The 25,100-nt window shown below is 41.5% G+C and overlaps 1 protein-coding gene across 6 annotated transcripts in view; it reads right to left on the reverse strand.

Moving 5' to 3' along the window:
- Positions 1-859: 859 nt before the first annotated feature.
- TIPARP (TCDD inducible poly(ADP-ribose) polymerase) overlaps positions 860-25,100 on the reverse strand; it is a 42,259-nt gene continuing 18,018 nt past the window's right edge. For all 6 annotated transcript variants that reach the window (XM_054834664.1, XM_054834668.1, XM_054834666.1 and 3 more), the window contains 5 exons: positions 22,806-23,800; positions 8,534-8,702; positions 6,824-7,005; positions 2,636-2,911; positions 860-1,598 (listed from right to left, as the gene is read on the reverse strand). In XM_054834664.1, the coding sequence (XP_054690639.1) occupies positions 1,151-1,598; positions 2,636-2,911; positions 6,824-7,005; positions 8,534-8,702; positions 22,806-23,737 (2,007 nt within the window). In that variant the 5' untranslated portion in view covers positions 23,738-23,800 and the 3' untranslated portion in view covers positions 860-1,150. The remainder of the gene's footprint in view (positions 1,599-2,635; positions 2,912-6,823; positions 7,006-8,533; positions 8,703-22,805; positions 23,801-25,100) is intronic.

A 25,100-nucleotide genomic window follows, 5' to 3' on the forward strand; every position in this document is an offset into this window, starting at 1 on the left:
CAAGTTTCTGCTCTGTCATTCCACACGACGCGCTGCCCCCTTCCCCCCTTCGAGGTGCAGATGCGCCAACCTGCCCCGTTACAGCGGGCGCTGTTCGCAGAGCGCTGCAGGAGCGGGGACGGACCTGCCCGCCCGTGCCACCGCGTTCCCCAGCTGCCCAGCTCGGCTGCAAGCATCGCTCACTTCTGATTCTTTTTCCGTCTCACTGCCAAAGGTACTGAAGAGCAGCGAGCCAAGCACAGCTGCCTGGAAACCACAAAAAATACCCTGATTAAATCAGGATTATGTGTTGACAACTATTTTAATGTATCGATCATTTAAAAATTCATTTCATGTCAGCCTCATTAAGCAAGCTTAACACCAACGTTCTTTTCCAAGAAATCCGTTCCCCAGAGCTACCCCTGTACCTGGGGGTGCCCGACAGGGACGGGGACCGGCAGCGCGTGGCCGGCTGCGGGCAGGTTCGATGGCACAGACCCGGCTCTCGCCCTTCCCACCCCCCCACGGCGTCCCGTGCGCTGCTCTAAGCCCTCGCGGACTGCGTGCCACGCTAGCCTCTTCCTCATTTTACTTTACTGTGTTTAGAAAATGATTTTTATTTGTGTGGTCCTGTTAAATAATCCCAAGTATGAACAGGATGTTAGTTTTGTAATCTCTCCCAATCTTTCTGAAATATAGTAAGAAAAAATAGTGGTTGGGAGGATCTCTGATTAAATACACTCAAGAGGAAAATTATCTGGTTCTGATAATCTGGAAATGGCCATACTTAAGATTTCAAGATCAGGCCATAAGAAATTTTCTAGCTGCTCTAATACACACAGAGCGCAACTGAAATTATACACACACACACACACACACGTTTTTAAACATGAATATTTACTAACATAAATAAACAGTGTTTTATAACAAAAGGCACAGATTTTCAACTATAAACAATGGAAAAATATTTACAATTTGCACATACATAATCAAACAGCAAGTGCACAATTGGTCACTTCAGATCTTCCTTTCTATCTTTTGAGATTTACTTCCTTCCAAATGAGTAATTTAATCAGTTCTACAACGTCCTTTTTTTTTTTTCTCCACAAAAACTGCTACAAATGCCAGATAAGAGAGTTTATTAAAATTAATAATTTAGCAGCACAAGTTTTCAAATGGCGACAGTGTTGCTAACTTCTTCATATTGGATAATAAAATAAGGGTAGCTCTGATCATCATTAAAAATGACAAAAATCTGTGGCTCAAAGTAATTGTCCACGCAGGAGTCGTAGAGGTCGCTGGTAATGCTGCCGGGGTTCACTGGCGGAGGTCTCCTCATGGTGTGGTTACCCACCGTGTACCTCCCTGTCAGCACCTTCGCCAGGAACATGTAATGAACTCCTTTGGGTGACCTTTTGGAAAAGTTATGGGAATAGCTTGCCTTCCTGGCAAAGTAACTGCCCTGTCCAAACATGGTGGCATGCTTCCCACAGACGCGCGGGTCGAAGTTGTGCTTGCAGATTCCGTCCACCACGTCCTGGGAGGTGCCATGGAACAAATGCCTTTCGTTCATTATCCTGTCAAGCCCAGTCATTTTTTTTGACATATATTCCTTTTTCCTGGAATAGAAAATGGAAAGTGAAGATGAATATTCATTGCAGAGCTGCAAGGGAAAAGCACTTTTCACTACAGCTCTTAAAGTACCAGTATTATCCTCTGCAATAGTACAACTGTAAGAGGAGACATGAAAACATTTCTGTATGGATAGCAGAGTGGGTCTTCCACTGTCCAGTAGAGCTCGTGTGTGAAGTAAGTATTTCGGAAGGGACCTGAGCTGACACTGCTGGAGGCAGAGCGCTCTCACCTGCACAGCAGCAAAGGCAAAGCAGCTCGAGTAGTGCCTGCTTCTCTTTGCCTGCATTTCACCTTAGATGCAGAAGGAAATCTTCCTCAGAGCCGAAACAAAATTAATGCAAAAGTGAAATCCCACTCTAGCTTCAGAAGAGGCCACAGAGAGGAATTACTGAGAGACAGGGTGGGTAAAGATGCTCTAGACCAGCATGAACACTGCAAGAAAGTCACTCTCTGCTCCCACAGCCCATCCCTCGACTTCTCCTGAGATTCTGCATTTCCTGACACAGGAGAGAGAATCCACAGATCTCATTTCATGGCAGTACGAAGTGGTCACGGACAGTAACTTTCAGACACAGCATCTTCGGTTTGAATGGGCCTGACTGACATAGGATTTTGGCTTTGCGAGACCACTGTAAGACCCTGGGCCGCCACGTTCTGGGGAACCAGGGCACTGATGGCTATCTTCAATATAGAATTGTTTGATGAAAGCAATTCCCCCTAGTTTGGCTTGAAAGTGAACGGAAAGATTTTTCAACTAGATATCCTGGATTTATTTTTAAGTTTCTGTGAAGATACATTTTACAGAAGTTATCAGCAGACAGTTTGTTAAACCTCTTACACAGGAAATTTCAGGGTAAGATGTTTTTCAGATAAAGTTGGTCAACTGAAGATGCTCCTTTTCTTCAGAAAATCTGGAGTTTATGTATTCTACTTAATGATCAATTTCTATTTTGCAGCCCAAAGTACGTATTCTAAGGCATTTTTCCACTACTGTAAAAGAACAGTATTAGCATTATCTTACCTTTTGTATTTCTCCCAAAGAAACTGATTTTGCACTCTCAGAATTTTCAAAATTTTATATTTGGTCTCTGGCACAGTCTTGTGAAACAGGTTATAAATGGTTCTATAGCTTTTATCTTCCTTCACAACAGGCACTTGGATGAAGTCCTGAGATGGATCCATACTAATCCAGGTTTCAGGATAGAAGTTTGGAGAGGTAACAGCAGTTGGAGATAAGACCTGTGAGGGAGCTGGTTCAGCTGATGGAGAGGGCACCGGAGGGTTGCCACCTAAGGTCCTAGTTAGGGAAGGAGAAAAAGATTGTGCTTAAACATTCACAAACAGAAGAGCTTCTAATCACATTTGTTTCATCACCAGCGTATCTTAAGCAACTGCCGCTCTTCAGTTCTGTAACAATTTATGTCTCTTTCATGCTTGTTTAAAATAAACATGCCAGCCATTTCTGCTATTTTAATAACTCCTCCATCCACACAAACTAACGACAAAACGTTGCTGCTCAGGGATGCTGTTCCACGGAGGGAACTCTTACTGCTTGGTGGTGTTTAAAAGCCTACGATCAGCATTACTCGCACTCTGGGGTGGGGTTATAAACTGCAGGCCGGCAGAACGCCACCAGACACAATTGCTTTGTATGTTAGCTATAAAGGAGTAGTGATTTTAACACAGCAAATGGGACGCACAGAATAAAAAAAAGTTAATAACGTGGCAACATTTGACCTAATTTCCTTAGAATACAACAGCAGGAGTAGAAACAGATACCTTCTTGTACAGTATGAATAACAGAAAACCCCAACTAGTAACATTTTATAGGCAAAACTTGCAGCTGTTTCACTGCATCCTGTAGAAGAGGAGATGCTCCGTTTTTGCTACTACCCAGTACCGTGAGGAGGAAGGCGCTCTCATTTTCATGCGCAGAGCCCAGATGTAGATTTGCATTTGCAGTTGCTTATTTCCATGGGCCAGCCCTGCCCCTCCTCTTGGGAATGCTGCCAGGTCAGGGGGTGGGAAGGGGTGAAGGAGGGGAGCTCCTGCCTCTCATAGCCGCGGCAGAAAAGCAGCACGGATGCCAGAAAAAGGACACTAGTAAAATCCAGTTAAGGACACTGACTGTGGTGTGGCAAGATTTTGTTCTTAATAAACACCTGCACCTCTGTGGAATTTTTCACAGTCGAAGCTGCTAAATTTAGATAAAGAGTGTGGCATTTGTGGCTTATGTTCACCTGATTATGATCTGAGCAAGCAAGCCTTACTCAGCTGAATAATCCTTACTTACCGGAGTTCTCCCACTTACGTCAATGAAAATACTTTGAATATGTAAAGCTTGCAAGTTCAGGCTCTGTTTTTCACACTTTAAGTACACAGCTCCTCAGCTCGTTCCCTTTCAGTTGCAAGAACATGTAGAACTATCTAAAAATTTCCCCAGATGAGTATTTTACCAAAGTATTTTTATAGGAAAAGCTGCTGCTGGCTCCAGGACCAGCCCACAGTGAACGCAAACGGGTAAGGCACGCTCAGAGGTAGGCAGCAGCTCTTGTCAGGAAAGACTACGAAGTCAGAGGTACCCACTGGCTGGTGGAAAGACACAAGGTGAATCTTGTCTCTAAACCCCACAGATGACCTTAAATTACATTCTGTTAAATTAAAGTTTAATGAACATTAAAGTTCATGATGTTTCTCAGGTCACTTGTGTCCTGATAAGACATCACTGCCAAAGCAGGAGCAGAAACCCTGTTCTGACTAGGAGGAAATGGGGAAAGTGAATCCTGTGGGCAAGCTGGGGTTTGCCAACATCCAAGGCCAAATCCTGCCTCCCTGCATATACGCAATTGGATTTTGCACACAGGAGAGGCAGGGAAACTCGATTCCCTATGCCGTCTTTGTGAAAAGAAAGTTTCCTGGAGAACAAACAAACTCTCAAAGCTTTGCTAAAGGCAAAGCCATTTTCTCCAGAGTGGCTCTTCAGGAATCAATCTTCCTTTGTTCGGGCAGGATGCTGCCTGAAAAGCCACACAGCCGTGACTTCTGCACCCAGCCAATCTCTCCTCAAGGTACACCAAAACACAATCACAGAGCAACTTCTGATTGTCCTTGCTCGTTAGCATGCTCTGCTCTGCAGAGCCAACATAATTATCTCGATAAATAAGAATTCTACTGCTATTCACATCTTACCTACAGAAATGTCAATTAAGTTTGCCTTTCAGAGTATTTAATGCTAGTGATATATGAGCCTGAAAGAACCGTGCATGATTTTTTCTGTGACCCAGAAATAATTTAATGTGATTTTCTGATTGCAGGTTGAGCTTTTCAGGTCTCAGAAAAAAGTTGGGGGGAAAAAAAGGTCTATTTTTAAATTGATACATTTGATTTGGATCAGAGAGACAGTAAACTGTAACAGCACTCACACTCTTCAGAGCAGACATAGGCTTTAAAAAAAGTGTTCACGTGGCTTTCACCTGCTGTTCAAAGCTAAAAAGAGACCTCACTTTATTTGCATGGCTTTGACTCAACTCAAAATTCTTCTTGCTGTTTATTAATAGTTTAACAGAAACCCAGAAGATGGATTTTTCTAAGAATTATTATTAAAATAGCAGTCTACAATATTGCAGTGTGCATGTATTTTTTTTTTCATCCTAAAGTCAATGAGTAAAAAATATTATGCAGAACCTCGTTCACTCACACTTGGACTGGAAAACCAAGCACAGATTAACAATAAGTTATGGATTAATAAGACATCAAACACAATAAAAAATACTGCAATCCTTTGGTGTACTTTGTTCATTTCTTCTGACTAGTGTAAATTATTTGTAAACATTTGTTATAGAAGGGAAGCCATTAAAAAGTCAACAGTTGTCAACCAGTATCACCCACTTCCCACAGTTTCTATTCAAGGACTCTTTCCCAATTTTATAACAGATTTACGCAGGTGGGAGGGGAGGGAAATAAAAAAATCTCAGGTAGCCCCGTGTGATAAGTGGAGCCAAATACCGACATCTTAAGGATAACTCCCATAAATATTTAAAATACTCTTTTGTTCTCTACTAAGAATTGCTAGATTTTTAAGTAAGCATTACAAGGTCTTTAGATAAAGAAAATAAGAATGAGGTTTACTGCAGAACAACAGAAATTTCAGAGCTCAGTTTATAGATTTGGTAAATGGCACGAATAGTTACAGTCAAGACCTCATGAGTGTAGAACCCTCAAGGGTCCACTAACATTTGTGGGAACTGCATAATTTTTAGCGTTTCTCAAAATTATAGACTTACGCTGCAGTAAACTAGTCACTGGTAGCAAAACATCAGAATACCTGAAATCCTTGTTTCGCATTAAGATGAGAATCAGAATTGCTACAACCAGAAAGTCCACGCTTGGTCTTTTTACCTGCATCCTCCCAGCATCTCTTTAATAATTTGGGGTTTCCTTCCTGTAAAACCCTATCTAAAAATGTTTCTAACAACCACGTGTGTTGAGGCTCTGACCAAATTCATGTTCACCTGGCAATTAGATGCGGTAATGACTCTGCAAGCTAACGAGCATTCTAGCCCTACTTAAAGCTCCTTTGATTGGCCCAGCATGCCAAGCTGCCAGTCAGACTAATGACTTCCACCCCTTTGCTAACAGGACAATATGTTCCTAACTACTGAACTCTGACAATAATATTTCCAGCTGTGCTGGTGAGATCACAGAAATGGCATTTTTATGGGTTGTAATCAAAAATGACTACAGTGCAACACTTTCCTCACTCTGCCTTTGATGGGCAAGCGTATTCACCCCCAGTTGAGATGACAATAAAAACAAGGCATGCTTTAATTGTGATGATAAAAAGTTTTTGAACACTCATTTTTATAGGACCTAGAACCAACAGCCTGGCAATCACCACAGCCAGTGAGACACTGAAAGATGGACAATACTTTGGCAAACTTGAAGTACATCTGCGCTTTCGATGTTCCGAGATCCAGAAGGTACATTATAACCTTTAAATAACAAACAGAATAAAGCAGTAAGGAGTTCCTCAGATAATATTTATCTTGAAAAATGGTGAGAGCTGCCAATATGACAGAGACTTATTATTTCTTCTGATTTTTCTACCCAGTGATGCCTAATTCCTTGCCACATCTTAAGGGAAACAATTCTCGCCGACGGAACAACGTGATGAGCAAATGCAAGGTTTCCGTTTTGCTGCGATACATACTGTAAAAACGGCATCAGCACGATGCATGAGCGAAGAAGGGGTCTCCTCTTGATTTCTCTTCTGAAACACGCGTTTTGCTGGAATCCATCTTTGATGTTTAAGATATACTGATTATGCCAGGTAACAAACCGAACCTCCTTCAGCCCCCGACAGCTGGCTTCTTCTATCAATCTTACAACAGGCTGTTTCAAGAAAATTAAACCAAAAACATACACATGAAAAATTACATGCTTAAAGATCAGTATTTTTGCCAGAGACCTCAAAGAATCCCTCTCTCTACTCCCTTCCCCTGCGCTGAGGCACAAGTACACTTAGACCAGTGAAAAATGTTCCGTTACCTGTTTGTAAGATCTGCCACCGAGGCAGGTTTCACAACTTTCCTGCGTAATTGGTGCTGGTGCTATCATATTTTCACAAGTCAAATGTTATTCCCAATATCTAACCAAAAACTCCCTTGACACAAATCACTTACTTTTTGTCTTTGCTCGCTGAGAATGTGAAAAGCAGAAGTCTGCTGTAGAACAATCTTTTATATATTAATATATTCTCACCTTTTTTTTTCTTTTCTACAGTAGGGAAACCTAATTCTTTTAACTTCTCCTCGCAGGTCAAACATCCTAAACTTCTTGTAATTTGTGGTGCTTTCTTCCAAACTCTCCCCAGTTCTTGCTTTGTTTTTTTTTAATTTGCAAAGCTCCAAACTGTATACAGACTGCATACAGTGCTCTGCCTTCGGCTTCCTACACGCTCACAAAGGCAGCGTGACACATGGAAAAGGTGAACGTGATCTAGTTTACACTGGTGGAGGTATTTCTGGTACTGCCAAAATTGTAAGACACTGATGAGGCGTTATTCAAAATATTATGTACAGCTCCAGTCAACCAAAGACAAGCTTTTAACTACCACAGGTATTGCAAAGGCTTACCAAAAAGCTTACTTGGATTAAGTGAATAGAAGCATTCTGGTTTGGTTTTGGTTTTGTCTAGCACAATACTGTTTGACAGTGGATGTGACTTCTGTGCCTATGATCGGGGTTACAGAGTTGGACGAAGAGAAGGCCTATTTAAAACCTGATATGGAAAACCGTGGCTGTTAAAGACCAAAGGGCAGCAGTGACACTAGAACGAGTGTGCATAAACCATCGCTGAATAGATTGAAACTAGCCATTTAGGAAATGGTCCCTAAGGAGCAGGGGCTGGCAGCTGTGGGACCATCCATCTGGAGCAGGGACAGTGCAGCCTACAAGACAGCGAAGGGCTGGATCTCACGGCCCACGTTGCGCTATCTTTGGGGACAGGTAAATCAACTAGAAACTGGAAAGCTAAATGCCAGGGGTGTTAAGGCTGCAGAAAGCTGTCCCCTCTGTCCTAGAACCAGATTTCTAAGGATTAGAAAGGACTTTCTTGGTACTGACATGGGCCAGTTTGCTCTCAGGTTTGACAATTTGCTCAGCCTCTGTGCCTCTGACGTTTCCAGGGATAATTCACGGTGCAATCCAGCAGAGCAGAGTTCTCCTTTTACTGCTTTTTCACTTCAACACTGAACTTCTTGATTATCTGCCTCAGTAACAACAACACTAAGTAATTTTCCTGAATGTTTGAAGACAAAACAGACTAAAAGTGTGTATATATATATATAGTTTATAGTATATACTGTACACAGTGGTTTGGGTTACAACCTGAAAGCAGGATTCTGGCACGTGTTAAATACCTCAGAGTATTCTCTCCAGCCAAAGTGGTCCCTGCAGAAGTATTTCCAGACCGTGTAGTAGTTGGAGCTGGAGCTGGGGCAGGAAGGTGTGGACAGCCGCCGCATTTGGTCAAACTCAACAGTTTCATACACTTTCATAACATTCAAATCCACCCAAAACTCGTGTCCCCTGGAAAGAACAAGAAAAACAAAGAATTCTCACCTTTGGTAATCCATTAAAAAGATCGTTCAGAGCTAACAAAACAGACAGGCAGAACTACAGCCAGCACGGTCCTCTTCAGACACACCCTTGGTCTGGCCATGCGCATGTCACACAACCCCCATGACCATGAGCTTGAAGTGGGCACAACAGAGAGAGAAGTGCGTGGAGCAGGACACCAAAGAGCTGTGAGGGCAAAGTAACTCTTCAAGAGTTTCCGTGGGCAACGGTGGAAAAACCATGGTCTTCAGCACAGAAGGACAAAACCCCAAACCCAACAGTCTTCCTAGTCCAGTGGTATTTATTCAGTATGCCTGACTAGTACAAAAATCAATATGCATATCCTTGACATTTTGAGCATACTAAGTAAATACAGCACACAACCATATTTGATGAAGCAGCCACATACTATTCAAAAGGTTATTCTTGTGAAAGTTAGTGCTTCAGGGAAGAAAAGAAAATGTAAATGGCTCCAGATGAGAAGCATCTGCTGCCAATCCACCAGAGAGTTCGAGTATCTTTCATCACATGCAGCAGAAGAGAACTAGCATAATATGAAAAGGAAACGTGATTTCACAATTTTGGAGCCTACACTGAGGAATACTGGCGGTTTTAGAGTAGCTATATTGCTGCTACAAAAATCAACGCTAATACGCAACTTCACATAGAGTTACTGGCACTTGCAAAAGTCCCTAACAACAACAGAGGGCTGCAGATTACGAACCAGAGTATACCCTTTAGCTAAAGGGGAAAATAAAAGTGCATCTCCTCTACACGTTGCAAAGTCATATTTAAGAGTGACTGTGGAATGCCTCCGCAAAGAGTTTCTAACACTGTTTCATTAGTCCATACTAAGAGAGAGACATCAAATTAAAGAACATTCTCAAGGGAAGCATGGAGTTCTAAAGCCCTGCCGATCAACAGACAATCACTGCTTTATTAGCAATCAAGAACTTAAGAAATTCACGGAGATTGAAAGAAATGACAGTAGTGTTCATTCCCTACAAAAGTATTTTTTTTTGAACTGGGATTAAGATATTTCCAAAATAATGCTGTTTACATAATTTGTTTTCCAATTTTATAATCTCTTTACAAGTCGTCAGCTTACTGTTACTCATTAACAGTTACTACTCTTTGGCAACTGGAAATGCAGCTTTTGAGACTACATAAAATATTTTCTTTGAATTCTTAACAGTAAACACAAATCAAGCTGATACTTGAAATCTACAGTTTATTTTTAAAACTGTGTTTTATTTTAGTTTTATTATACCACTTTCACAGAAAACTACTGAAGAGTTCCCACTTTAAAAAATGATGATCAGCTGGAATGATCCTTCATTTCTCCAACAGGAGGTACAGGCACATAGCTGTTTGTCATCATTATCATCAATTAATTGCATTTGGGCCCGTGAAGTGCTAAGCACATTTTGAAGTATTAAGCGCTTTCCGGCGCAGACAAAAAGACAATGTGTCCTTTCCCACGGGCTCACAATCAGGGGATCTGGTCCCTGCTGTTTGGGTGAAGTTAGATCGCTCTCTTTGTTTTCCATAAGCTTTCATACAGGCTTAAAGAAAAGAGATAGAACAGTCCCAAAAGTCAAATCAAATGTCTTAAAAATGCAACTCTATGAGCTACTTTAAAATTTCCTTGGACACAAAAATCATCCTTTTTGCAACTCCCCCAGCAGCCCATGCCCCAACCAGAGCTTTGGCCGACTCTCTTCAGGGACAGACGTCTGTCCCTGCCACAGCAGAGCTGCCTGCAGCAGGAACGGCCCCAGCCAGCTTGCTTCCCTTTACGTCGAGAACGTCCTGCCTAAAAGGAACATCTTGCCAGTTCCCTGCACATGGTTTTCTAAAAACTGTCATAGAACCATGCTAATTAAGATGAAAATTTTGTCAAGACGACACTTTATCACACAAAATCCATAGAAGGTTTAACAGTGTGTTCCCTACTTGCGTCAACGGCACACAAAATCATTACGGTTAGAATATGAGTACAGGAGGAAGACAGCTATTCTGCGTAGGAGGTGTACTTTAATAACCCGTGTCTTCCCACCCAAGCTGCAGCCCACCGCAAGAAGTTGGATCCAGTAATTAAAGCTGACCTGCATCAGTGGCCAGTGCATGGGCACCCCCGCGACTCAAGAAAACGCATCTAACAACAGCACGACAAGATAAATGTCAGACACAAGCGATGCAAGGCAGATCTAGTCAGAAGGAAAACTGGCACTAACTGAAATAAATGACCAGTACAAAGGGACTGAAATTAAATGTAGGGCTTAAAAAAATACACACACTTTCTGGAATGAAAAAACTAACAACAGATCACCCCACCTTCCTGGTATGCAGTCATTTTGTTCCATAACAAACAGCTACAATCTACTTTATTTGAAAACAATGTGTGAAATCATGAGGAAACCATCTCTCTGAAATACCAAGCTGTGTTATTATTTATAGTATTTGCAGGCAACACCATAAGCACCATTTTTTGAGTGAATTTCTTCATGAATACATTTTTAATGCTGCTTTAGGGACATTTGCTTTTTCTTAGCAAAATGTAGTCTTAAAATTCTGAATTTCAGTGCCCGATAAAGCTGTCATTTTTGAGAAAAGCGTGTTTAGCAATTGATATTGTTTACATTGTCCTTTTGGAGCGAAGAGTTGGACTCACTGTTTTGGGGTTATGCTGCACCTACAAAGCCAAGTCCTGAATCGAGACCCCCTGATTCTGTGCTGCATACTGTATGAAACAAATACCCAAAAAGCTATTTCTCAATACAAAACCTCACAATTCGAACATTCATTCTCACTTCAATCTCTTTTCAAGTCAAATAGAGTAACAGGGTTCTCCCTACATCAAAGATCTGTGACCTCCAAGAAATGGAAAACCTTTTCTTTAGGAGTAAATTACTTTAAAGGTAGTAAAACCCAGAGGATTATTTAATTTTATTGTAATTTTGTATGCTGCATGTGTTATAGTGAAAACTGATAATGAAAAAATGTTTGCAGTAGCTCCACGCTAATGCAGTGCAAAGGGAAGAGAATCTGAAAATCAACATACACTCTAAACACACTAAAGGTTATCCACTAGCGTGCTGAACTCTTTTATCCTAACAAGTTAAAGGTCTGTAAAATTCTGAAGACTGGAAAACAAATTCCACAGGCACTTGAAACACGGCTGGCTTCTGATGCATGACTTGCGTATTTCTAACACGGGCTTAACTGTGTTCAAATAGAGTCTCCAGCAGGTGCACACAGCTCTGCAGCAAAGCAAGGAGAATCAAAGTCATGCAATGGGAGGGACCCTCCGGAAGGAAAAACATTTTGAGATGCACACAGCACGAGACTGCTTTTCCTCCTGCCTGTACTGCAGAGCAAGCAGATCTTGGGGATGAACTCCTAAAACTCCGGGTTGACAGCGCATATGCAAAAAAGGGTATTTGTGTGCCGACATGTTCTAACTGCCAATGGCTGGGGAACTGTAGGGTTTTTAATCCCAGCCTGGTTTGGGTGGGCAGGGACCTCCCAGCCCATCCAGTGCCACCCCTGCCACGGGCAGGGACACCCTCCACTAGCCCAGGTTGCCCAAAGCCCCATCCAACCTGGCCTTGAACACTGCCAGGGAGCCAGGGGCAGCCACAGCTTCTCTGGGCACCCTGTGCCAGGGCCTCAGCACCCTCACAGGGAAGGATTTCTGCCTCACATCCCATCTCCATCTCCCCTCCTGCAGCTTCAGGCCATTCCCCCTTATCCTATCATTATGCTCCCTGACAAAGAGTCCCTCTCCAGCTTTCCTGGAGAAAACGGCTTTTTATACTGCTTTCTTCTAGTAGTGCTATAACAACATGCAATTCCAGTAAAACAAATTGTGGTTTTTTCCTACAACAAACAAAATCTGTGTACAGCTAAGTGTGCATCTACATCTCTCATACGACTCTGAGATTTATAAGTCTGAGAGCTAATGACAGCTTACGGTGAAAAGAGCTTCTCTGAAAGCTAAACATTTTCCTGCAAAACCTGTATAGAACGTGCCAAATTATTTCTCAGTACCGAGAAATGTAATGATTGTCTATTGTTTGGAATTTTTTACATTTTTGTAGCTGTTTCTGCCTCTTCTGTATCAGATTCCCTCCCCTGTAAGCCAACTGAGGAGGACAGGATGGCCGTCGCTCGTCGACTTACATCGACAATTTGCTGCAACGAGAACCCAGCCATCAAGCTGATTACCACCCCTTCGAACATTCCTCTCGAAAGCCTACGTACGATACAACACATGAATCGTTCTTGTTTTCCCATTCCTAAATGGAACTGCTCAGTCTGTCTGACTGCAAAGGTCAGAGCATTTCTGAGCGACCCACCTTTCGGCGCATGGCTGCGACGCAGCGAGCAGAGCTCAGCAATCCAGGCTCCCGCGCACCTCCCGCCAGCTTTCAGCTTGTTTAATACAAATCCTTTGCTCTTCGATTAAAGATGGGGACACTGGCTCCAGGCAGTTGCCACCTGGGTTTACTTAAAGTTTCTCTCAGGGTAAGAGCCACAGCTCAGAACCCAAAAAAGCGCTAACTATTTCTTGAAGAAAAAATGTGGTCGAGATATTTCTTGGTACGGTATCCTCTATCCAGTTCCCTTAGCTGTGAAGAGGGAAAGGTTCAGCAGTTTCAGGATATAACATAGCAGAATTTTCCTGAAACTCAAGCTTCTGTTAAATTAGGGATGCTTTAAAAATGGTATTCTTATTTGTCAAGTTGGTAAAGTGTTTAGAATGCTACTTCGTATTAATTTTAACAGAAAGTGACCAAAATATCTAAACACCAGAAAATCTACACAACAGTGTTTTATTTTTCCCTGAATACTTTAAGTTTTTTTAAATCCCACATACATTTTCTACCTAACAATAAATTATTTGGAATAACACTGCATTATTTTATACAGCTGAACATTTTAGACAAATGTATTTATTTAAGTGCTTGTATCTGAAAAACAGACTGTGCCCAAGAGCCTACCTGATCTTTTTCCTAATTATAACATTGGGAATAAGGAAAGATACTCTTTCACAAAAAATCTTGATTCACATAAAATATATATCTCTCCAATGCTCATTTACATTCTTTAACAGTGTATTTCTCTATTTACAAGTATAAACTTTTTCAAATTATAAAATTTACTGGCGTTTAAGCTCTGAAATCCTAAAATATATTTAGCAAAGTTGTTTAATAATAGCTCTTCAGTTAAAGCACTTCCTCTGTATATTAAAAAGCCTATTACGAGCTTACGTAATGCAAAGCCATGAAAAAAAATGAATTGCGATTACAGCAAGTGATTGCGTGATTACATTCCTGGCTTTGGCTTTAAGACACCAGTGATGAAAGCAAATGCGACAACTGTACCTCTCCACTGCCGGAGGCCTGAATATAGGCAAAAGACCCCAAATTTATGGTTCAAGAACAGTAAGAATGTGAGATGCTCAAGGTTCCATCTGGTATGTTCTTTAGCATAATACCACTTTATCTTCACACAGTATAATGATTTACTACTTCTGAGATACAGCGTACACTATCTGAAGTCAAGGGTGTCCTCCATAACATATAGATTACGGATAACATATAGATTAGGAGAGGGAAAAACCAACAATAAACCAGCAAGGCACACATTGCCTTGTTTTGTGCCCTGAAGGGAGCATGAGACAACACGTAACTCATCATGGGCACGTGACTGCACTAACTGCACCTCTGGGAGATGCTCGCGTGCAACAGCGACAAAACACTCAGGTACTACGATGGTGACAGGGGCAGAACACACTCACACACAAAACCAACAATTAAAATGCTGTCCTCTGTGCGGAGGTGAAGCGGGTCCCTCCCAACACTTCCTCTGCACCGACTCCAAAAGACGAGCTCCATGAATGGGGTCCATCGCTCTTTATACTTTTGTTGGGCAGTTTGTGTTAAGGAAAAGGAGAATTTTGTAGCTAACGTGATTAAAAAAAAATAATCTAGTGTTGTTCCTCATGGACTTTGAAGTCTCTATCTGGAAATACCCATCTGGAGAAGAGCAGGAAGGAGATGATGAAGGCTACAGTTTGCCAGACGTTTGGGAAAGCAGAAAATGTATTCAAATACCTTGGTGGGGCAAAGTGCTACTCCCACTGCTTCTGAGGAACAGCCTTCAGTACATCTTGAAACCAGTAATAAAAACAATGCTTTTTCTACAGAAAAATTTATTAAACCTCTCTGCAAACACCAAAACACTCTGCCTCATCTTGCTTCTGAGATAGAAAATTACTGTCCCCATTTTTCCCTGGGAAAGACAGATGCAGAGAGAGACTAAAGTAACTTCTCCAAAGGCCCACAGAGAATCTGTGACAGAGGTAGGAACAGAGATTTCTTAAGAACTTCTCTTCACCAACTAACCAAATAAAGGTCTCTATTTATAAAATAAAGCAGTTCAATGGAATTATTTGCACTGAAAGAATAAGCATATAGAACTCTCTTAAGAACACAGCACACAACCAAATATAAAATAACCAAACACAGCACACAACCGAAAATAAAATTCCACAAGTGCTCTCAATAGCAGAACCTGGTTCCTTGAATAAGTTACATTTTCTCTGTACCCTAACTGTAAGAAATAACATAAAGACATAATCTCTTTGGGACACTGAACTGAGTAGGTACCTCTACTAGCAAGTTACAACATTGAAGTCTTTTGCGAGATGAATGTAGCCTGCCAAAATAAGGATATTTGGGCTCACTCTTCCTTGCATTCTTCTGAAGAACTTCAGTCCGCTGAGTGAATCTTCTGTGCTCTTTCCATTCCGTAAGACAAGTGTTTGCTAGATGTTATGCACGAATAGATGACTAGGAGAAATATTTTTTGTAAGTGCTATGAAAATGCATGTGGTTTCAAACCCTTCTCCTAAGTTCAGTTATATGTCATGAGCCTTACCGCAAACAGGGTTCAGAAAATAAAGAAACCTAGCGATCAACAAAGGTCTGTACAGGAAATGAAACTCGGTTCCCATCAGAACAGCTGTGATACAAAGCAAGACTGAGAGTTAAACACCACTTAGATGATGAAACTGTTGATTTTCACTCTATGACTAAACCAGTTCCTCTCTGCAATAGCAACAACCTGAAAGCCGCTCAGGGGAACAAATGAGCTTAAAAGATCCAAACAGGTATGAAAACCTTCTGTACTTAAGGTTGAAGGATTAGTCAAATCGAACTAGCAACTGCTGGAGATTTAAGTCAGGCGTTTACACTTTCTGGTGACCCAAATCGGCAATATTTCATCTTAGATGTAGCAAACAGTTGTTTGGAGTGGCAGGCTGTATGTGGTCCAGCTTTGGTGAGGGACCATGGGTAGAAACTAAACTTCACTTGAAGTACAGCCCCGTAATGAGATTTTTTTTTTTAAGCAGAGGTACTGGCAGTTGGAAATAGGAACATCAGATCTGAGACGACAGCAGCCAGAATTTGCTCCCATTGAAACCAATACCGATTCCGTAGACAGTAACCGTAAGCCAGGGCCCAGGTAACACTCATGAAGGCACATTCTTCAAACAGCTCTTCACGACATGGCAATAAAAATGCAGACAAACCCTAGTTAGCTGCTGTAAGGAGTGTGAAAGGAAAACAGGAACCTTCCCTCACAGAAGCAATACTTTGCATCAGGGCAAGAACAAAAACAAGCTGGTAAACACAAACCCACAGTCTTGATCTTATCAGTATCTCATCATTCTTAAACTGAAGAGAGGGGCAGAAGGTGACAGGGCAGGAAATTAGTTTCATATTTTACTTAATTTGTTCCCTCCTCATGTCACGCTGCTGCTCTCTGCTGTGACTGTAAGCCATGCAGGAGGTGTACAGTGAGAAAGACTAAGAAAAGAGAGAGGTGCTACAGAAATATTTACCTCTCCACTTAAAAGGCTCCATCATCAGAGAAAAAAACAAATTATCAATATAGTAGTAGCTTTACTGCTTTTCCTATACATATTTTTTAAAAAGTTGGAAAGGCAAGTTTTCCTGCCTTTACAATTGGTGACTTGGGGTGCTTGAAAAAGCAATCTTCTCTAATTTTCACAGCGAGAGGCTCTAGCCTGACTTGCATCTTCGTGAACCTGAAACAACTACTGGGATACTGGTCCAGATATAAAATAGAGTTGAGATGAAAGTCTGACCCCAGACTTCTGGCAGGAAAAAAAAAAAAAATTATAAAATCTATCAAGCTGTTTCGCACACAAAGATACCATCTCTGGATCAGGAAGTCATTGAGGCATGACTGCTGGAAGATAAGAGCCTGTACCGAGAAGTATGTTTGTTCTGTTCTGCTCTTCCCAGGAAACCCACTGTTGGCCACTTTTGAACAGGAGGTGCTGGGTTAAAGTGGTCCTTTGTGTGAAGGACTGTTAAGTTCTACAAATCTGTAGCAATGAGGATGTCAAACACATTCAGATCTTCCAAGGATTATTGCATGTACCATATTTCATAATTCAAATCCAAATTACATCTTCTATTTGCAGTAGAGGATAAACATGGATGTCCTTGTCTGAGGTAGATTGCTGGTTTCAAAGGTCTCCTACCCACACCGGATGAGGATACGTTTTGCAGAGAGTTTTGTTTGTTAGCTTTAATTTTTGTATCGGTAGATGTTTTAGAGACAGCACAAGTGCAGCTCCGAGTGGCAACAGAGCTGATATAGGACAGGGCTGTCTCTCACGAGGGACAGATGCTTTCACAGAGCCGCAATATGAACACTTTCCACAGCACTTAGATGGACCCCATTTTCAAAGACCCATTTTTCAAGTGTTCTGCACAGACAGGCCTTTTTTTTTTTTTAGAATTCTATCCAATCTCAGGACTTAAAATACCTCTGAGATTTATGATAAATAATGAAACTGCATCAATTTTATCAATGCTTTACGTGAGATGATCATATACAAGTCTAACATTGACTAGTGACCACCAATTCTGGATGTTTCAGTTTCTGAATGTTCCATCCCATGTTTCATGTCACACCCTCCGCATCCAGCTTCCCAAAAAAGGACTCCTTTGTACATTTGACTAGAAGTACTGAATTTTGCAATTATTACTTAGCTCAAATCCCTACTGATTTCAACAAATATATGTACCAGCTAGGAAGGAACTTCACGATCGTTGCTCTTGCTAAGCAAATAATTGTAACAGACTCTTTCTGTTCCTCATCCTTACCGAAACAGGCAGGCAGACAACGCTACAACATCGTGCCTGCTGGATTACCTGTAAGCGACTCTTCTGAGCAATCTGTTTCACCAATTATAAATCTTTGTTTCAGAAAGGACTGTTTTATTACCGTAAGTACACAGGGAACAGACTGACCTCAACCTGAAGCCAGGTGACAGCTGTTTCCAAAACTGTAATCTGTTTATTGACATGAAACAAGAAAAGGGATATGTGAGTGATTGCCAATTCCTACAGCAGCTCAGTATAACACTTGTAACTTCCCTAGATTTGTATAGCTACAAGCCAGTTAGGTTTATTTTGTATGTAAATGATACTATGAAGTGGAGCAAGTAGGAATTCATTGAAGCATACTATTATACAGCACAAGGCAAGCACTTCTAAAATCACTTCACATGCTTTTTATTTGGAGTCTCTGTCTTGCATTCCTTCTAGCAAGGAATCAAAAGAAGTTCAAAACCATTCAGCTGTGTACGTTCAACAAACACCACACACAAAATCGTCAGGCACAGTGAATTTCAGCTGTTTTCTCATCTCTGGCGTTATCAATAACACAGGAGTTATCTCACACACTAGGGCAGCTGTGCAGATCAGAAAGATAACTTCCTAAATTTAACTATTCAATTGGTCAGACGACACACAGAAGTCCCTGAACGACTGAATTGCTTCCACTGTGCTCTAGATGATTTTAAAATGACATAAGCATATTTTAACAGCATCAGAGAAACAAGTTACCCCATGAACACAACAACAACTAATTTCCTTCACATTTATTTTTGTCCTTGCCTTTCCTTCCCAGGTGCCTCCATATGCCCATTGACAACCCCATTGGGGAACACACAGCATCTCCTTTGACTTCATCCAAGACCCATGCATGTATACTGAGTAATTAGTTACATGCTCCCAGGCACAGTCTGTACCACTGGAGATCCACCTGCTTTTCCCTGACTGGAGCCATTTCCTTTTGGCCTTTCTCTTCTAGCTAGAAGGAGCCATTTCTTAAAACTTACAGAAATTACAGAAAAAAAAAAGAAAAAAAGAAAAAAAAGAAAGAAATCAAAGCAACTATGAGAAGGTGTTGTTTCATGTTGAGTTGGGAGATGCCAGGGTACCCGTAGTTGAACAGACGCTGCAGTTCCCATGGCACACTGGCATGTCTCTTTGCCAAGAGAAGGGGGGAATTTTCAGCCAAAGCGGGGGAACTGACGGGTCAGGAACTGCAGAGTTGTTTTAAACAAATCCTGGTGTAATCAGTAATGATGTTGCTTATTTTGAAAAGCAACATATGCATGATTGGACGGGGGTGTGTGGGGAAAACCTGCTCAGTTCTGCAGCCAAGTATTTCCCCTTACTAAAGAGCACCTTAAAATATCCCAGCGTGGGTACTCTCATGCTGGAAAGCAGTACTTGGCTTTGTTCTCTCCAGTACTTAGCTGCAAGCTGGAACTTCTCCAGGGCCTCTCCTCACATGTATGAAGAAAACCAAGTGCTTCTAAGTATTTAAACCTGCTTAAGTTCGTATTCCCCATTTGTTTAAAGACCTTGGTATTTGGCTCTAAATACTTGATAGACTTGAGAAAGCAAAAATATAAACAATTTCTGATAAAGTTTTATATTCAGATTGAGGCCAACCTGCAATGAGTACCTGAGGCAGCTGTATTACAAAGTAGTAACTAAACAAGGTTTACCACTTCTCCTAATTTAAGATCACGTTCCCTTAGGTGAAAGACAACTGAATGCATGTTTTACATCACTCATGTCAATGTTATTGAGATGAAGAGAGATTTATATAAATAGCTACTTGAAAAATATTGTATTTGAATTTAGAGCTTAGTCTCTAATTGAGTCAATAGCCCAACACTTTCTTGAACAGCCCAACTTTCTTGGAGCAGCACATAACGCCAATATTATGCATGCAGACAGAAATGATTACTTACTATGCCCTATCAACTGTGTTTAAAACAAAGAAGAATAAACAACTACCACCCACTGGTTGTCATGCTGGCTTCTGCATGGCCTTTCTTGGACATGCAAACTGCTGAACAGACATTTCACTGTTGTATGCAATCTGTATAGATAGGCCTGTAAAGCTAGTCTGACCACAAGAGATTAATAGCTTTAGCCAAATAATGCGGTAACCATGCGAACGATGAGCTGTTCTAGCATGTTTGCAAGCCTCTCAGCAAGGTTCAACAGGCTGCTATCTGCATCTTGTTGCCAGGAGACACAACATCGCCCAGGAACATAAGGGAAGCCAGGTTGCAGTGACCACCAGTGAACTCCAAGAGTCACACAGAGTCCAAGCAATCCACATCAAGAGGTTTAGCAGGTTCTTCTGATACAAGATGATGTTGCATAAGAAGAAACTGGCGACAATACATAGTAAAACATTTACTACACACTTCAAAACCTAATTCAAAACCATGTTAAGTCTAAGTTTTAATGTGTATCAGATTCAGTGTTTGAAATCAGAAGCTCTAGTCTTAAAAAAACGTTTCACTCTTAGGTTCTCACTGATACTTATCCACAAACATGAAGTTTTTCCAAGGGATGAAACACATACAAGAGTTACAGAACTTGCCAATTTGCCATTCCATGGTAAGCGGATATTATAAAGTTACAACAGTCATCCAGCCTTGCACTGAGGCATGACTTTGAGGCACTGACTGACGAAAAGATCTTCACAGTGTCTTTTAAGAGAAGGAAGAAGAGTACAGACTATAGAAGTAGCAACTTGAAACAGAATTTAGTTAGAAAATACGGGTGTTTAAAATAATTTTAGTCTCAGTAGACTACTTTTACCTGAAGAAAACATTAGGCAGACACTCACTGGGTAGCCAGTTCAAGTCAGTGAGATGAAGTCTAGTTTGTATTGAAAGAATCTGCCTCTACTTCGACAGCAGTTTCAGGCTGACTGCAGAACAACTGGCAGAGCTCTGACCCAGCACACCTGGGTTTTCCGAGAGCACGTTGCTGCTCTGACTTCACGCATGGGAACAGAACGTCATGTGTCTGCCAACACACCCCAGAAGTTTCTTCCCAACTGGTTCAGACAGACAGAAACTCTGTGTACTGAGAGACCAAAATACCCACCAGACTGGAAACCTGCAAAGTAAGGGTAAAGGCAGACAACGCTGTTCAGCCAACTCTACAGGCTGGAGATGACTAAGCAGTTATGGAGTGTTGTTTCTTTTAAAATTAATCATTCTTAACTCCATCATTTAGAACATGTAGATCAGGTGTGTAGTGATGGATTCTGTGATACAGGCTTCAAAAAGAAAACTTTTTGCTCATTTGCACAGAGCTCCAATTTAAATTATTTGCATGGACTTGTCTTATTTCTACATTTGCTGTTTTATTTTCAGAAATCATTTAAAATACTTGGGAAAATGGATACTTCTCTGTTGTAAAATACAGTACATTTTATCTGCTATGCAGTTACAAGATTTTTTTTTTAAACAAACTGGCCTATTTTTTCAAAGCAATTCTATAAAATATGATTATTCCCTATTACATATAATTCTTATTTCCTACTTCACTTTCATTTTTAGTGTGGGGTATCTATATTCTGGTATTGTCTTCAGTAAAAAGGATGAATCTGTTGGCTGAGCCTGAGTTTTAGTGCCTAATCCAACATCCAGTTAGGCGAAAGGAAAGACTCACACTGACTTCAAGCGTTAGATTGGGTCTCTGGTGCCTGATGAGAAATCTCAGCATAGTAAATGAAAATTAAAACATTACAGAAGAAGGGATATGCTTTTTTCAGGAAGTGGAAGGAAGAAGAGGCAGTGAGAACAAATCCACGAGGAACCAGGTGGCAAATGCAGCGTGAAGTTTTTACTACACAACTATAGAGGCATCGCTTTGAACTGACTAGGACTGGAATGAGTTGCACCAGGTTTACAGATTATGGCAGAGCAGATAAGATATGAGAAATTTGCACTGTATGCTTCCTCCAAAACAAAAGAGCAGTCTACACCCTGCACTCATAAGAACACGGACTATATAGATCTGATGAACTTGTAAACAGCAGCACTCCCCACTACTATTCAAAATGGAACCTGCCTTACAAAAGTTGAAGAAGTTTTGTTTTAAATCTCAGGGTGCCGGACCGAGCCTAAATTGATAACATAACCGGGGGAACTTCGAAGCTGATTTCTAATTTCAGAAAATGAGTAGCTAAACGCTACTATGTGTAGAGGAAACAATAACTTCTAGTAAATGGTTTAACATTTTTAGATGACAACTTAAATAGATGATCAGCATTTCTGAACGTATTGTTCAGGTTGGTCATAGTGAATTAGCCTGAAACATCACCCCGTATTATCACCAAATGAAATTTCCAGTCAGGAGACTTAACAGAGCACCTATCTGATTTTTGTTCCGTACAGTGTAATCATGAAAACTGTGTGTGGAGTGCATACGGTCAACCTAGATTCACAGTGACAGAAAGCAACAGCTGTATCGTTCCTGTTTCAATCACGGTAAGGCCTCATTCATGCTGCCACTTTTTCTAATACAGAGAAAAGACTAATTAGGAATGTCAAGAACAAGTAAAACGTTACTCAACAGTCTCTGTCAACTCTCAATTTCTACAGAACTGAAGTTTTCTTATTTTACACACTTCAAAGTCCTTCAGCTTCAAAGAATACTTTCCAGTCAATAAATAGCAGTTTTAATAGGTGTGCGAGAATTTTCTTTTGTGGCAAACTTGTTAGGTAACATCATCACAGGGTTTGCAAAACACTTGTATACAAAACATCAGGAAAAAAGAATGCATATTCTGTTATATTTCTGCACCGCTGCTCAGTTAAGCACCCTTGCTAGTGAGGGAGTAAATGCAGTTACCTACCGATATTTCACTTTGATCCTATCATTGTCAGGGTTGCAGTAGAGTCTCTCCAGATGCTCCTGGGAATCATTGGTCACACTTTGCCAGCTCTGGGTTGCTGTCCTTCTCACTTGCCAATGATAAGGCAAGACCGTGTGATGTTTGCGACAATCCCTGCCATAAACACAAGTGCCCTGGAGAAAATCCACACAGATTTCTCTTCCGTCTTCCTGATGGGTGTGATATTGCAGCTGGTTCAAGAGCTCAAATACCAGATCAAGAGAAGCTTCTTCACTTTTATCCTGGAATATCCCAGCACTGAATTTATTGCTTATGTTCAAATTGTATTGCATTGGACAGCTATTCTCTTGGAATAAGCCAGATGTGTAGTTTTCCAGAATCTTGTCTGGGAACAAAGGACAAACTGCACCATCACTAGAAGCTGGGTGCAAAGGATGATCCTGGAATGAATCATTACTGTTAGCAGCAGCAGTTCCAGGAGTAGTTTCTGGTGAGAAGCCTTGCTCTCCTGACTGGACATCCTGCTCAGGATGTCCAGAAGCAGCTACTGGCAATTGACCCTGCACATCTGGAGCTGTTGGCATCAATGCAGTCACGTTACTTTCTGGTTGGGAGCAAGAAGTACCGAGTTCCAGGGTCTTTTTCACAGCAGGTTCACATAAATCACTATGACCGCCACCTTGGCCTCGGGGCACGAAGACCCTATCCAAGGTCCCAGCTCCCAGCAAACTGGTAAAGATTGGCCGCAAAGCCCGGAGAGTTTCTGTGTCCAATCTCTTCTGCACTTGCTGCTTCTTCTTGAAGCAAGGCTTCACTGGTGGTATCTTTTCAGACAGTCTTATCTGAGGAGGAAAGTCCTCTGAAGGAGGGCACTTCATTCCTGGGCAGTGAGCCTGCTGCACAACACACGCTGGCTTTGGTTCGGTGTCCATCAGACACAGACTTTGCTCTCTCCAAATCACTTTCAAATGTCCCAGAGCCTCACAAGAATCAATCTAGGGCAGAAAGGAAAACAAGACAGTTAATCTCTCTAATTGCTCATGGTTGACACGAACAAGATCACCCCTGGAGAGGATTTCGAGCCAGCAACACCAAACTCCTCCCCTCTCTGTGACTGTGGGTAGCCCCTAGGCACGTAAAGTATGAAACCAGCTAAACTCAAGCTAATTAATCCCAAACACACACTCATCGTCTTCTCGCACATGAAATCTCAGAGACACTCAGGCACGCACACACAGTCCCCAGAGGGGGGGCAGGAAAGGAGGATGGTCTGATGCCCTCCTCCTTTTGATGATGTTTATTATTAAACAACACTTCAGTTCATTATATTCCACAAAAGCGAACACCGCATCGTTCATTTTTATGCCTCCCTCACACACAGACCTGAGAACAGAAGTATTAGCAGACGTACAGCCCTGAATGTTCCCACCACGCTTTAAACATTCACACACCACTTCTTCTTCCACCAGATAAGTGGGCAGATGTACACATTCCCATTCCATTCAGACATATCTTCCCTTCTATGATCTCACGCAGCCGCCCAGCAGCATCATCAGAGATCCGCTGGCTTCGCTTAAACAAACGGCGAACTTCATGCTGACTTCAACAGGGGCCAGGACTTAATGCGTGGGTTTTTTTAGACACAGGAATTCAAGTGCTTACACCCTGTTCCTCCTGCTACGCATCTGACACTGACAGTCTCATACATGCCCAGACACTCCCCCTTCACACACAGGCGTTCGCACAAGCCCACACACTCTCACACTGACTCAGATGCACAGGCTGCACTCCCTCACCCTGCGGTGACACACCAAGCTCATTTGTCTCTTGCTAGGCTAGTCAACAAGAGTTAAAACCTGGCAGCGAAGAAAACAAAGGGGTGCTAGTTATTCAGGAACAGGGGAAAAAACCAACAACAATTATTTGTAAGATGAAAAATATTTTTTTTCTAAAGTACAAAAAAATAATGTCTTGTACGTCACCAGAAAGCCAGCTCTACACCTTTTAATCAGGAATCTTGTAATATTTGATTACATTTAATTAAACCCTCTTCAGTCTCCTCGCACGTAGCCTCAAAGCTTAGAGTGGAGCACATAAAGGATTATTTCCTGGATAAATGCATTCCAAGCAAAGTAACTTCTCATTACAAAGCCAAATCCCAGAAAACAGATAAAATTTGGCAGTAATTTCTTACTACTGGCGATTTGCTCTAGAAAATTTCTCACTGAGTCTTCCTTATTTTGGAACATTCATTTACAAGGCTCTTGCATTACCCTGGGAAACAGCGCGTCAGGA

This window comes from Grus americana, chromosome 9 (assembly GCF_028858705.1).
Source record: "Grus americana isolate bGruAme1 chromosome 9, bGruAme1.mat, whole genome shotgun sequence".
Lineage (NCBI taxonomy): Eukaryota > Metazoa > Chordata > Aves > Gruiformes > Gruidae > Grus > Grus americana.